This window comes from Chelonoidis abingdonii, chromosome 6 (assembly GCF_003597395.2).
Source record: "Chelonoidis abingdonii isolate Lonesome George chromosome 6, CheloAbing_2.0, whole genome shotgun sequence".
NCBI classification, from domain to species: domain Eukaryota; kingdom Metazoa; phylum Chordata; order Testudines; family Testudinidae; genus Chelonoidis; species Chelonoidis abingdonii.
In genome coordinates this window covers 96,980,433-96,995,528 of record NC_133774.1, presented here as the reverse complement: position 1 = coordinate 96,995,528, position 15,096 = coordinate 96,980,433, and the positions used below count along the sequence as shown (strand labels likewise).

The window sequence follows — 15,096 nt, the reverse complement described above, 5'->3', positions numbered from 1 at the left end:
GGAGACTGCGGGAACTATGGGATAGCTATGGAATAGCTACCCACAATGCAACGCTCCAGAAATCGACGCTAGCCTCGGACCATGGACGCACACCACCGAATTACTTAGCCTAGTGTGGCCGCGTGAAATCGAATTTATAATATCTGTTTTATAAAACCGGTTTAATGTAATTCGGAATTATCCTGTAGTGTAGACGTAGCCTAAGGGGGTATTTACATGCATATAAAGGCTGAAGAATCAAGCAGCTAGTGGCAAATTCTACACTCACCTACAGTCTATCTCATGCAAGTCCTACAGCTGTTGCAAAGCGGGTAGGTGTCAGGAAGCGGGGTGCGTGCAGTCAGGTCTAGAAGTCAGAGCAGAAGTCAGGAAACAAAACCAAGGGTCAGAAGCTGGATGCCTCAGCCATGGGTCCCAGAACCATGTATCTGAGTCAGGGAAGGCAGAAGCATATCTGTGTCCAAAGCTGGAACAAGGCAGGCTCTGTCTCAGTAGCAGGCCATTGTTGTACAGACAGCCCTCCATACTTCAATAGTGTATCTGAACCAATCAGCAGTAATGGAGGTGCTGCCAGTCAAATCTTCTGTGGGTGGCATTTCCTCTGGTGCCTAGTCTGCCTGGGTTTACAGAGCATTGGTCATGGCTTTGTCTTGGCTGCCAGTTGGCAAAGAGGAAATGGTGGTCATTCAGCACCCGGCAGACATAGGTTCTGATCTAGTAAGTCTGTGCAGAATTTGATCCTGAGTCATTAAAATAAATCATTTCATTTTGATGGCTGCCATTGGTGCAGCTCCGTTGGTAGCAAAGGCCCACTCCTGCTGCAGCAGCAGATATGCTGGAAGCTCAGGCCAGACTAAGTGTTTTTGGAGCCAGAGTGCTTGCCCAAAATGTGCAGGTGGGGGCAGGGGGGAAAGACAAAGACTTAGCAACTATGCAAGGATTCCAGGGAGATCTAATAATGCCACTTGCTGGAACTGTGAGGGAGCCGATTGTGTCCTTGCTGGCCCATCTGTGCTATAGGGCTTGGCTGTGTGGGGACAGTCATAATTGCTGATGTTTTAAAAAAATCCTAGAACAGGTCTAAGTAGGAGCTGAATCCGTCCTGGCTTGATAGGGATTGTTGGCAGCTACAGGAGAAGTAGTGGCAGGGGTTACCTGGCAGCGATCCCCTGCAAAAAGCAGTGTGGGAGAGTGTGCAGCTGGTAGTCCCCTATACAGCCTGTAAGGGTGTTGAGGTCTGTGGGTTCTCCTTCAAAAAGATGGCAACAATGAGAGTAGACTCTGGGAGAAGGAAAGGGCCAGAGATTAATTTCTCTTTCTTGTAGGTAAATTTGTCCCTTTTTGTGTTTTGAATCTGGATCAAAACCAGCCCCAAAGTTCAGGGCATGTTTGGATTCAGAGTTCTAATTGGGCCCATCTCTGCTCCTCTCCTTTATGATATTTCAGAGTTCAGAGAGAAACAGAAGAGATGCAGTTTTCTTCTAAAGGGCCGGTAATGACCACAGTTCAAAAAAAAAAAATGAAGCAGTATGCATTCTATTTCTTTTAAGCCTAATGTAGGGTGTATAGAAAAGGGCACACCGTTAATTCTTAATGTAGCTCACTTTTGTTGTTAAAGTGTATTAAGAAGCTAAATGTGAACTTTAGAAAAATTACAGTTTCTTTCTTGGTGTCTAAACAATTTGATCACAACCGAATTGATTAGAGAGACAAAAGAACAGGCCAAAAAGAACCTCTGCAGCTGATCATCTGAATGGCTTGGCACTCGTTAATTTGTCTGTGGCTCTGAACACCTTGTGGTCATATAGGGATGAACTTTCAGATGCTGCAATGGGTTACTGCATGTTCCATGCTCCAGATTAAATCCTGGAGCTGGGAGATGCAGACTAATCAGAATCCCTTTTGTCTCAACCAGCTAATGGGTGCCAGAGACTCCATGGGAGTGGGGAGGTACTTGGTGCCCTCAGTAACTATCTTCCTCCTTCGCTCCTGGGGCTGTCCCCCTTTGCTGCTGGCCCCATCAGGTTCCTCCACCTGTTGAGGGTGTGAGGCATTTGTGGTCACATACAGATAAAGCATAGTGGACTAAGCATGGAACTGGGTTCTGTTTCTTGCTCGGCCACTGACTTGCTGTGTGAACTTGGGCCAGTCACTAAGTCCCCCTCTCTCAATTTCACTGTCAGTAACATGGAGATAATAATACTTACGTAGCTATCTACCTCACAGGGGTTTTGTGAGGATAAATTTGGCAATCTCTGGAAATCACTTTAACCATGTAAAGCCCAGTGGACCTGAGCTGATACCCAATGAAACCATTAAGAGTCTTTCCATTGACTTTAATGGGATTTAAATCAGATTAAATCTTGAATAAGTATTAAATATTGTTAGCGGTGCTCTCATACAGGTGATGGGCATCCTGGAAATACCCGAGGCAGCTAGAGAGAGAGAGAGAGAGAGACTAAAATTATGAGCAGTAGAATGTTTTAAACTGGAAAAAATGATGCCTTGGAGAATTTTTTTAATGGGTTTTAGCAGAGTCAAAAGCAAAATGTGTCATGGGTCAACTCGGGTGGAATAGGTGTGAAAAACTGTTCTGCAAATTGGTATCATGTTGGGTTGTTTCACTATACATACAAGTGTGTAACATACAGATGGAACCACACCAGTTGAATTTTGGTGTGCAAGCAGTCACATCTAGATAAATTTGAAGTCAGCAACATTTCACTACAGATCTCCCATGTTTCACAGAAAACTAACAATGCAAAACCTGTTCACTGGTTTTGTGCCTGAGTAAAAAGCATAAAAATTTAATTGCGGAAGAAATTCTATATTTAGTTCATTCCAGAAATTCTACATCTGGGGAGATCTAGTTGCTTTCTAGCCTTTTGCACCAGTCAGGAAGTTCAAAGGGGACAGAACAAAACTGAGAATCTGACCCCAGGGGTCAAATTCTGGCCTCATTTAAACTCCAGTCAGAAAATGGAAAAAATCTGGAGTTGCATAGGTATCCCTAAAATCAGAATTGTTTTGGTATGTGTAAGTGCCCACAAATCATGAGAGAACTCCAAATGTGCTGCAGCAGTACCTTCAATAATACTCAGACCTGGGCAAGCTAAGGATAGATTTTTAGCCTCATCTGCTTTTGTTGAGTTAAGTCATATCCACACTACTTATTTAATATAGATTTTTCACGATCTCCTAGTATTATACATTGAGATGGCAATTAAATCCAAGCATAAAGGGCCATATGCTGCTTTTGATCCAAGCGCACAACTGCCATTTTTGTCAGTGGAGGTTCTATGGATATGGCTCAAGAGTAGTATTTGGCCTTGTTTGTTACATCCTTAGAAATCACTCAACCAAGCATCTTTTAAAATGTAGACCTTGTGCTCAAAATCACGTATGATTGATCCAAGTTAAACATTTTCTTATGCAATTGCTCTACTTTTATTAATCGTGAACTAAAATATAAGTATTTTCTTCCTATTTTTCCCCTCATTGTGGATAATATATTTTTTCCCTTTTGGTTTTCACATGGAGAAAGAAATATCTAGTTTTGCAGCACATAATGAATTACATGAAAAAGAGTGTTTAAAAATGTGTCAGAGAATAATTCCAGTGCTTCTTCCAGCATATAAATCCCGGAATAGTCTGTAAAATTTTGCACAGAGGGTGCTTTTTGTTTAAAAATCATTTTATATAAAATAATCCATATAATAAGATAAAGATTGTTGTGACTTATAATAATAAACTCTTTTTTTCTGGGACAGATTAGAAGCCATTAATATACTCTGATGTTTGGAGTTCCTGCTGAGATAGATGATTAAAAATATTACTCTCTGTTTCATTCTGTAGCAAAATAATTTTTTTAAAAAATCTGTTGGTTTTAGATAGTAGGCCCCAGTGTTAGTGAAGAATATCAGTGTTCTCTTTGCACTGGAAGAATGTATAGATTCATGCTGGGTAAAGTCTTTATAGACCCTGTCTCTGGTACAGAGACAATCGTGTTTTTTGTAACTAGCTTGAGACAAGTTCAGCTAACCAGCTTCAACAAACGTTGATTTATGAGCACACAGCAGCTTTTAACGTAACCACATCTACCATGGTAGTATCTGTACCTAAGAAAATCTTCACAGCTATCCCCCAGTGCCTGAGCAAGAGGTAGAGGGCCTGGAGGACATGCACACACAGGAGCACGTAAGGCAGTACACTCTGAGATGTCCTGCACAGAGAGCAGAGATGACAGACCACCAGCCAAACCAATTGAAATCAAAACCAAACAACAAAAAAATGCTGTACCAGTTACAGGAAATTTACTGTTTGCTAATTTAGAGTATGTTTGCACAGGAGCTGTAACATGTAATTTTCAGCATAAGGAGACATACCTGCATTAGTGCTGATGGAGTTAACCAGCTAAAAATAGCCATGTAGCTGTAGTAGCATGAGTGACAGGAGGGGCTTGCTGCCCTGACTGTGATCCTGTCTGAGACCCTCCCTTCATGCCTGGACACTTTCTTTTGTTTTGCAGTATTTTATGGTTGCCATAAAACGTTGCGTTAGTCTTGTAGTCATGAGGTGCCTACAGTGGTAAATAGTTAATTCTGTTAAAACTAGAACAGCAGCAAAAATTCCAGCAAGATAACACATGCAGTACAGATTAATCGTCCCCTTCTCAGACATGACAATGTTTTTAAAGTATTAACATGTATTTTTTATTATCTTTCCAGTGTTGAATTGGATCCACATGTCAAGGATTGTGTTCAGACATATATTCGGGAGTGGCTGATTGTGAATCGAAAGTAAGTTACATATTTGCAAATTAAACAGCAAATACCTTGCTGTATTTTAACATAATACTTGTTGTTATAACTAATCCCGCAGAAGAGGATTTTGAATTGCTGAAGGTAAGAGTGCATTTTCAGTGTGATTTTTAAATCTTTTTGTTTTGTTTGGGCAGATGCACTATAGTTAAAAATTCTTGCTGCTGCTTAGTTTTTTGATAGAATAACAATAAATCCAGAGGGAAGCATTTAATATTAAGTGATGAATGATTTCTGTGCAATGTGAATAGCGTATTTATTATACTACTCATTTTTAATTTGCACACAATGAGCCAAGTGACTATTTAAATAGAGTCACATATTCCACTTCTGGGAGGAGATGTGAAACGGAGGTCCTGATCACTAGTGGTCATTAAAATTCCCATGACATCGTTCACAAAATCCTGACCAAATCCCAAACTGACTAATAACATTCTCTCTATTTAAATTCTGTCTTCCTTCTAAATATGATAAGGTACTCTTCATTTCCTGTCCTAAACTATATGTGGTGTTGCTGTCTGCTGTTAGACCATTTTTCTGTTTCACCCCAGGGATGTTTGTAATTCACTGGTGGATGAAGAGAATCCCTGTTAGTAGTTTAGATGTTATTTATGTTTGTGAATTGCTTTGGGATCTGTCAGGGTAAAGATCTCTAGATAAATGTCATTTATATCATTATAAGTAAGATGGGATAAGGAAGTAAAAATGTGTATTTCCATTGAGTTCAAAGGTATATACACAAACTTAAATGTTTATATAGACAACTAGTCACGGGATCTGATAGCAACTCATGTGGAGATATCTAAACTAGTTTTAATCTAGTTGGTTGGATACTGGACTGGAGCAGTCAAGCCTGAAAGGGCGTGGCTTTAATGTTTACGAGCTGCTCAAGTAATCACCAGGGTTCCAGCCAGGCTTGTACAGCCTGTGCTGATGCTGGTGCTGTCACAACTTCACTGCTCTGGCACGTGAGCTAGCTGGACTAAAGCTAGTTCAGGTACGTCTATATGAGCAGCAGTCAAACTCTGGGAGTGCAATGTGGACATACCCTTAGATTAAAGACCTTTGTAGGCAATAGAGCTTTTTAGAGTCTCTATTTTTAAAACATTTTGTTTTTCAAAATGCTATTGAACCAGTATCTCTAAAGATTTGGGGAGAAGTGGAGAAAGAATTACATCTGTCCTGCTGGTTTAATTTCTAAAGCTCGGTCACCTTTGTAGGTTTCGCCAAAGAACCAGGTTTAAAAGATTATTTCAGGATCTCTTATCACATAACAGATTGAAATGTTTTTCTGGACCGAAGCCAGAAATATCATTTATGGGTGGACTTCCACTGCTGCCAGACCATGCCTGTGCACTGGAAACAGTTTCTTGTGGAGTGTGTCAAATAATCATCAGATTATACCAAGTGCAGTTTGTTCAAGAGCAGTATTAGTCAAGTAGGATTTCTGGATTTACCTCCTTCAGCAATAAAGCAGTTAGCGATCTGTTTTGTACTTAAACTAACTTATTTGATATTATCAAAATAACTGGAAGCAAAATGTGGATTGAAATTGTGCTGTGTGTGTCATTTCTTTAACCTCAACTTAGAATTTTCACATGAACTGACTTCCACTCTAGACTTGAAAGAGAAACACGTCAGTAGCCTAAGCATGAGTTCTGTGTCTCTCTCTCTCCCATGAGAATTGACTGCAGTCATATCATTGTTAGCATACTGTCAGAGTCAGCTGCTTGTTTCAGATAATACTTTGAGCAGTGGCAAAGCTATTTCCTCAGTTTATATTGGTCAGTGCAATTCAAGGTGCAAAGTCAGTGACGTACCTCTTAAGAGCCCCATTAGCAATGGCCTGAGAGTTGCTAAATGCCTCAACTCCCCTTAGCTATTTTGAGGAGTATTTTAAAAAACATTAAAGGGAGTCACCTTTAGGACCTGTGCTCTGTCTACTGTGGGTATCCAGGCTGAAGTGCATTGTTTGTTAGCAACTCCTTTTTTGGCAATTGGTAAATTAATCCTATCATATAGATAGGCTTGGCTGAATTCCATTTTTATTTTTTTTTTGTCATTTCAAATTTTTTATTTTCAATCATTTTAAAATTATTTTTATGGGGTTGAATTTTCTCAGTTGCACAAAACTATGGGTTTTAAGCATTTCCCTCCCAATTTTTATTGATCTGAATTTTCACAGTTGCAGGAAATTAAGGGCAGGATTAGGGGTAGGGCTGCACTGACAGTGTGCCTGAAGGGGACTCCCCACGCTGACAGCAAGCCCGCAGGGGCTCCCAGCACAGTTGAGAGTAGGGTAACCACTTTTTCAAAATTCTAAACAGGACACATGCAGAAGCCCTGCCCCCTCCATGGCCCCACCCTCTGTTTCTCCTCTTCCCTTTAGGCTTCCAGTGTGGCCATGAGGCGGGGCTCTAAAGTCTCTGCATGTGCCCCACCCCCTGGCCATGCCAGGAGCTGAGCCGGGCAGTAGTAAGAGTGGTAAGAGCTGCCCAGGGAGCCTGGGATGCTGAGGGGAGCCACAAACTCTCTACTTGCCAGTGGCAAGGGGTCGGGGGGCCTAAATCCTGCCAAGCCTAAATATAATTTTTAAAAAAGGGGACAATGGGATATTGAAACTGGTTTGCTTGGGTGAGGAGCAGTAAATATTTGACATCTGTTTAGAACTTGTCAACTCCCAAATGCCTCGGATTACACCCAAATAAAATAAAATAAAAAATAAAAATAACCCAGCCAAACCAACAAAAGAAAACATTAACAATGTTCAGGTTGCAGAGTGAAACATTCAAGAGTGTGGAATGCCAGCTGAAGTTCTGCAGACAGCCTTAATTCTGGCCTCTATGGCCCATCCCTCACTACAGTACAGGCCTCCATCTCTGGGTCCAGCCAGATCCTGTGCATCCCTGATCCTGGGAGCAGCTGAAGACCAGTTTTGTTCTATATGGATCTGCAGTTCATACATAGACTATTCACTAAGGTTAATAGGAGTTTTAGGTACATAGGTGCTGGAGAAATGGGCTCTAAACTTTTATGAGCATTGGCGGATTCATTTACACATTATCAGACGAGTCACAGGTTGACAGCTTCCTGTTTACAAAAAACTAAACACCCTTGCCCCGCCCCCTGCTCCTCCTTCTCCGAGGCACATCCCCGTTCACTCCATCCTCTCCTCCCCCTGTTGCACGGTCTCCCCCACCCTCGCTCACTTGCTCATTTTCACTGAGCTGGGGCAGGGGGTTGGGATGCGAGAAGGCTCCAACTGCAGGCTCTAGGATGGGACCAGAGATGAGGAGTTTGGGGTGCAGGAGAGGGCTCCAGGCTGGGGCAGGGGGTTGAGGTGTTCCTGGTCAATGGGAGCTACTGAGCTGGCGCTGGAGGTGGGAGCAGCGTGCAGAACCACAATGGCCGTCCCTCCACCTAGGACCCAGAGGGACATGCTGACAGCTTTCTGGGAGTTGTGCAGAGCTGACTAGGGAGCCTGTCTGCGCTGCCAACTGGACTTTTAACGACCCGGTCAGTGGTGCTGATTGGAGCCTCCAGGGTCCCTTTTTGACCGGGTGTTGCATTCAAAAACTGGACACCTGGCAACCCTAGAGTTACTAATGACAAGCTAGCAGTGCATTTCACTCTGAATATCTACACTACACAGAGCCTGGATGCTAGCTAACTGTGACTCCCTTTACAAATTCTTTTTGGTAAATGCCCTGCACGTTTATGCCTCATTTAATTTATAAAGGAACTACCTTGTAAAATTTGTCTGTGTGCACAAATGGACAAAGCTGTAAAGTAATGGAGATAGACAGTAGCATGTGTAGAATATTACAAAATGCTCTAATTAATTATGTACATGTAGATGTAAATGAAGTCATACAAATACTGTTTCCTATACACATGCATGCTCAGGCTTATGGTATGTTTTACTATCTTGGTCATCCAGGTAAAGGGAATAATACATATGTGTTTTTAGTGAACAGTTGTATCAAAATATTTGAGGAATCAAAGTAAGTAAGAATTGGGAGCCAGAAAATATAGGTTCTGTTCTGTTCCTGATTTTGCTACTATCTTGCAGTGACCTTGAATAGGTTATTTAACTATGCATTGGTAAATCTGTAAAAAGATAATAATAATACCCAATTTGGAAAGGAATTGTAATATATAATATGGAGATATACCTATCTCATAGAACTGGGAGGAACCTTGAAAGGGCATCGAGCCCAGTCCCTTGCCTTCACTAGCAGGACCAAGTACCGTCCCTGACAGATTTTTGCCCCAGATCCCTAAATGGCCCCCTCAGGGATTGAACTCACAACCCTGGGTTTAGCAAGCCAATGCTCAATCCAGGCTTATTTAATATTTATTAAGTTCTTTGAAATCCTCAGATGTACAAAAGTATTTTGCATGTGTATATGTTTCTGCTACATATATATAATATGTATATGTGCATGGATACATGGTTGGCTCAACGTTGAGCTGAGAACGAGTGGAGATGTATGCCACTCAAAGGCTTCTCTAATTTATGCCTGGCCAACCACAGTTCCTTGGGCCCAATAAATAGAGCAGTGGTTGTCAAACTTCATTGCACTGTGACCCCCTTCTGACAACAAAAATTACTACATGACCCCAGAAGGAAGGACCAAAGCCTGAGCCCATCCAAGCCCTGCTGCCCCAGGCAGGGGGGACCAAAGCCAAAGCCCATGGGCTTCAGACCCAGGTGGGAAGGCCTGTAACTTGAGCTCCACAGCCCAGCGCTGAAGCTGAAGCCTGAGCTCCGCTGCCCAGAACTGAAGCCCTTGGGCTTTGGCTGCAGGCTGTGGGGCTCGGACTTTGGCTTTTGCCCCAGGTAGTGGGGCTTGGGCTAGGACTCCAGCCCCAGTAAGTCTATTGCCAGCCATGGCAACCCCATTAAAACAGGGTTGTGACCCACTTTGGGGTCCCAACCCACAGTTTGAGACCTCTGACATAGAGGACTGAGGAGCTCTCTTCACACCCACTTTTCCTCTAAACTGGAAGCTGCAGGGAGTGGTGATGTACAACTGAAAGGAACGGAAGAGGGTCAGAAGATCTAGGAAGCAGATAAAGGGGTGGTAGAAAAACACCCTTCAGGGATGTGGATTAATGAGGCAGCTAATGTCATTTGTCAACTTTCTCCTAAAAGAAATTGGAATGTTCCTGCGAAGAGAGACAAGAGGGTGGAGTGAGGGATGGGGTTGAAGAAGAGAAAGAGATGTAGACGAGGCAGCAGAAATTGTCAGATCAGGATTCAATCAGGGAGGAAAAATGGAGTTGCTTGGGTCTGGTGTACACTACAGACCTATGAATATAACTGCATCACTCAGTGGTGTGAAAAATCCACACCCCATAGCAACATAGTTATACTGACTACTTATTTCTGATGCTCCCCACTGCAAGATTTTCCATAATTGTCCACTGGAGGTTTCTTGCATGTTATTGAATATTGACCACCATCCACAACTGGATAGCTGGTAGATCCATAACTGCTGTCATTCCCCACCATTAACTGGGAGTGTGGTGATCGCTGTGGGGGCTGTTCAGCCCAGAGGCTGCTATAGCAGTTGGGAAGGCTCTGCTTTTACTCCTTAGAGGGGGAATGTCTTCTTCTGGGGCAGCAGTCTGGGCTGTTCACTGAAAATAGGGCTTGTCACTTTGTCAGTGTTAAGTGCCATCATGTGGTGATATTAGAAAAACTTTTCAAAATGAGTATTTTCCATGAAAATTTTGGAGAAGCAGGAGGAAAAAAAAAGTAATTTCTGGTATGTTCAGTAGTTGACAAGAAAGTTAAGCACTTGAATAATTAAAACTGTTTGCTGAGTTTTTGATGGTTTCTTGCTTTACCTCCAGGAACAATAAAACCTCTTTTTGAATGTTAGGGGCTTTAAAATAAAACAGCTTAGAGTTCCTGTCTATCATCCTGGGTGATTAAGGCACTTCCAGAACAAGGTCACACTCAAGGAGAGCAGGGATGTCAAGGAATGGTGCCTTCTCTTTTATGACTTCATTTTACATTCTCAGTGAACTGGTAAACAATTAAAATTAAAACACATTGGTGCATATAATTCAGTTACTCCCCAAATGTAATGACAAAAAAAGTGTCTTCCTGATCCATAATTACTTATTATGACTTATGCAAGGCATTAGGGTGCTTAGTTGTTGCTTTGGAAAGGTTATGGAAAGGAAGCTGAGCAAATCAGAATATTGTAACTGAGAGAAGGAGAATGGCTATTAAAAGTTAGTATAGAACATATCAAAATGTATGCATTCCTGAGATGGCACTAAAAATGTCACTCGGATACTTCATAAATATCATGCTGAATGTAGAAGACTTTACTGTTAAAATTATTCAACAGAGCTCTGAACTCGTTAAATTTCTGTTTAAATGACTAATCCTGTTTCATGATATCTACTTCTTTATTCCTAATTTCTCTCTTGAACAATGTTATAAATGAAACCATGACATTGCTACAGTATTTGGCACAATTGCCAACAGCAGCAGGGAATAATTAGCACCACAGCAACCTTCCCCAAATATTGTTGAATTGTGCTAAGGAATTTGTTGCCTGCTGAATCAGAGTTCAAACTTGCTGTTGTTTCACCCTTCTGATCTGCAGCACTTCATCATTTTATGCTCCCTTTTGCCTTCCATCCTACCTCTTTATATGCACTTCACCCAGAGATCCTGTTGCTTGTCAAAATTGTGATACTTAAGCTGGGAAGTGAACCTGGGAGAGCAGTAGTCTGTACTGTTCTTTTCTGACAATTAGTTTGCAGTTATTCCAGCAATGCCATTGTTAGACATTTCTGTTTGTTTTCCACAGCAAAAGGCCACTGAGTGAGCAAGTTGAGGGTAGATGAGACTGTGCCTGCCTTTTAACATATCAAATACAGAATGTATTAGGTGTGCTACGTTAAATAAAATACAAGGGAGTGCCATTTGAAACAAACAAAAAAAGCAGCATGTGTCTTAGGATCAACACATTTATCTATGCATAGTATTGGGAGATCATCTTTGTAGTATAATGGGTGGCCCTGGAGAAAGAGGGTCAGGACTCATGAGGTAGCCAGTTTGATGTGCATGCGGGCCAGGCTGTTCCTGAGCACATATCTTTCAGCAAGTAATATTGGCCTCTCAGTATCCTCAATAAAGATCTCATTCTTACAGCTCTTAAGTTTACTAAATATCCCTTCAGAATTAAGAGGGAATTGTAATGTATAATAAGTATTTGAATAAATTGTACTTAAATCAACCAGACCAACCAAACAATATAGTAGAGTTGTGCTATGAAACTTGTGAACTGAAGAGGTCTCTTGGATTTTGGTCAGACTGCTTTATGAGGGTGCGGTCATTTTCAGTCCCTGATTAAACTAAGCACAGTTCCAGCTTCCGTATTATTTACTGCAAGACAACACGTTGTCCTAGATCTGGGATGCGTACTGATTCTGACACCTGTGAGATGGCCTTTAAAAATAAAATAACAAGAGATACTATCATCTCAACAATGTCATTATAAGTCCTGAATTCATTTCTATGGCATATCTTAACCTTGTTGAGGCAGTTAGGATAATATTTTCGTTGAGATGCATGGGAATGTAACTCATAATTCCTATAAATTTTAACATGGGCTATGCAGATGAAACCAAGACAAAAATACTAGGTTAGATCAGACCTAGATTAGACCTAATGGTCTGATTTAAACCCAAAAACAGTACTAAATGTGACTTGTAAAGGTCAGTACATAAGACCATTCCCCTAACTGCATTTGACACACCAGTTTGCAACATACAGGGTTCCAGTAAGGAGAGAGCTTGGAGACAGACGGCTATCTGAGCTTTGACTCGGGGTGGGGCAGGCTTGAACTGGTGCCACAGTGTCCACACAGCTATTTTTAGCATGCTAGCGCAAGCCCCACTAGCACAAGTCTGTCTGCCCAGGCTGGGAGGCTCACTCCTAGCTGTACCCTTATGGTATTACAGTGATGATCATGGCAGAAGAACCTAGATAAAATTGAATGAATTCCAACAGTATACCTTACAAGTGGCATGTCACACACCTCAGCTGCTTATAGAGTACCTAACTTAAACTATTGTAACCATCTACGCCAGTGGTTCTCAACTTCAGTTACCATCATGAGCCACATATGTGACCCATGATGTGTTACGTGGGCTGCATCCAATACTACCTGCATGGCCCTGAAAGTGTCACATGGGCTGCAGCTGTGTGTCGATTGGGCTGCAAGCTAAGAACCACTGACCTACGCTATCATTGAATGTGGCCCAGTCATTAAACCTTAGATTTTAATGCTGTAATTTAAGTGTCAGTTCACTGAATGAGTCCACTTGCAATCCATAGTAGGTGAGTGCTTCCTTCTACAAAGTATACTGCAGTCTTCTATAATAATGTGCTGAATACTGCCGTGTCACTATTGTGAGATGTAGTGTTTGGAATCCTTACTGTAGAACACTCTTGTCATCAGGGTTGCTGGATTTATAAATTATTGCACTTTAATATACTGTAGTATGGATTATGTCAGCACATGCTGTATCATAGGATCTGCTTGACACCTAGCAGTGGTTCTTATTTAAAGTGCACATTCCAACACATCCACTAATACGTTTTTTTGTTTGACCTCTTCTGCACTTGACCATTGTGGTCATTAAAGTCATATTTTGTTGATAACATTTACAGATAGGATTTCTTATACAGACTTTTCTTCCATACCACGTTTTGATGGTTTTGATACTAAATAATCACAATTTATTAAATTATGTTTTGGTTATTGGAGGTGCTACCACATGCTAGTTATTTTTCCTCTCTGCTTTTATCTGGCTTTTCAAAAATCAGAGTTAACGATACATTTCCTACTCTGTATAACTGTACAAGTGCACAGTTTGAAGAGGCCAAATAGTGCTGGCTACTTGTGCTGGGTTGCCTTAGTTGTGTCTTCTGATGCAACAAATTGAAGCTGAAGTACCATAACAGCAGTTCAGAAGAGACCAGTTTCTAGTGTGTTCCCTATAATGTAACTGCACCAGCAGGGAACCAGCCAGAATGCAAATATTCTTAATCGGGGTTCTGAACCTTCAAATGAAACCATGTAGGAGCTGGAGCCTTTGAGGAGCCAGTTGTAGGAATTGTGCCCACATCAGGCTCTTCTGTTAACTACACTGGGTAAGAGTTGAGTTGCAGTGCTCCTTTCTCTGCAAATAGTGATATAAACGTAGGATTCTTTTAAAAAACATTATTATGAAAAGAGCCTGCAAACGGAGTGGTACCCCAAATAAACATAGCATTCTTTAACCCATTACAGCAGTGCCGCACTGCCCTCATGCAAAAATACTTCAAATGGAACCTTTTTTATTTACTTACTTTGTTTTTTATTTTATTTTCATTAACTCTCCCAATATCCTCACTGGCCGGCTTGTGTTGTTTAAAGAAACCAAGGAAATTCAGAAACTTGCACCTTTAAAAAAAAGGGATCCCGAAGGGATTTTCATAAGACCCTTCCAAAACAAACTTTCGAATCGGAAACATTGGATTGCAGTGATGCCAGCTATCAGGTATTGTTCTTCGTCTATTTAAATTAGATTCTCAGATATCCTACCTTCCTTTAAAGAAGGCTCTCTAAGCAATATAGTTGTTTGTATGTTATGCTTTGTTTATGTTTTGCAGTATAACTCTAATGTGCACATTGTTTATGCATATGTGCCTTTAAGGCGAAGTTCTGTAACCACTGCTAGAGTGCAAGTATGTTGAGGCAAGCTCATGGCATTGATGAGTAAAAACCCCTCCTAGCACCAGCCAGGCCCACTGCACCTCAAGGGGTGTTGACCTCAATAGAGGGCAGGCAGTGTTGCATCTGTGACTGTCCCCCTGAGTTTTCAGCCCCAGTGTATGCATACACATGCAGCTTTGGAGCTGATCTTGCACCATTGAAAACAGTAGAAGTTTTGCCACTGTCTTCAATAAACTCAAGCCCCGCTGGTGGTGGAGGAGGACATGTACTGCTTCACTGTTTCCCTGGACTGCACTGACTGTGCTGGCATCCAGCTGGGGTAATGTAGAAGGGAAGGTTTTAGTTCTTTTTGTTTGCCCCCCTCCTTCGAGAAATTATGTTGCAGAGGTGGCTTCTGCCAAGGTCAGGAGCAGCAAGTGATACTGACCTGAGATAAATCTGGCCCAGTGTAGTTGAAGTTATGAAGTACAAATCATATTACTGTTGTTGTTCTAACCTATGCAATTACCTGATTCCTTTCAGTT

At 41.6% G+C, this 15,096-nt stretch overlaps 1 protein-coding gene across 3 annotated transcripts in view; it reads left to right on the top strand.

Moving 5' to 3' along the window:
• The window catches only part of DOCK8 (dedicator of cytokinesis 8), a 142,626-nt gene that overhangs the window by 33,668 nt on the left and 93,862 nt on the right, over window positions 1–15,096 (top strand). For all 3 annotated transcript variants that reach the window (XM_032801785.2, XM_032801786.2, XM_075067267.1), the window contains 2 exons: window positions 4,728–4,799; window positions 14,273–14,396. In XM_032801785.2, coding sequence (XP_032657676.1) covers window positions 4,728–4,799; window positions 14,273–14,396 — 196 coding nt within the window. The remainder of the gene's footprint in view (window positions 1–4,727; window positions 4,800–14,272; window positions 14,397–15,096) is intronic.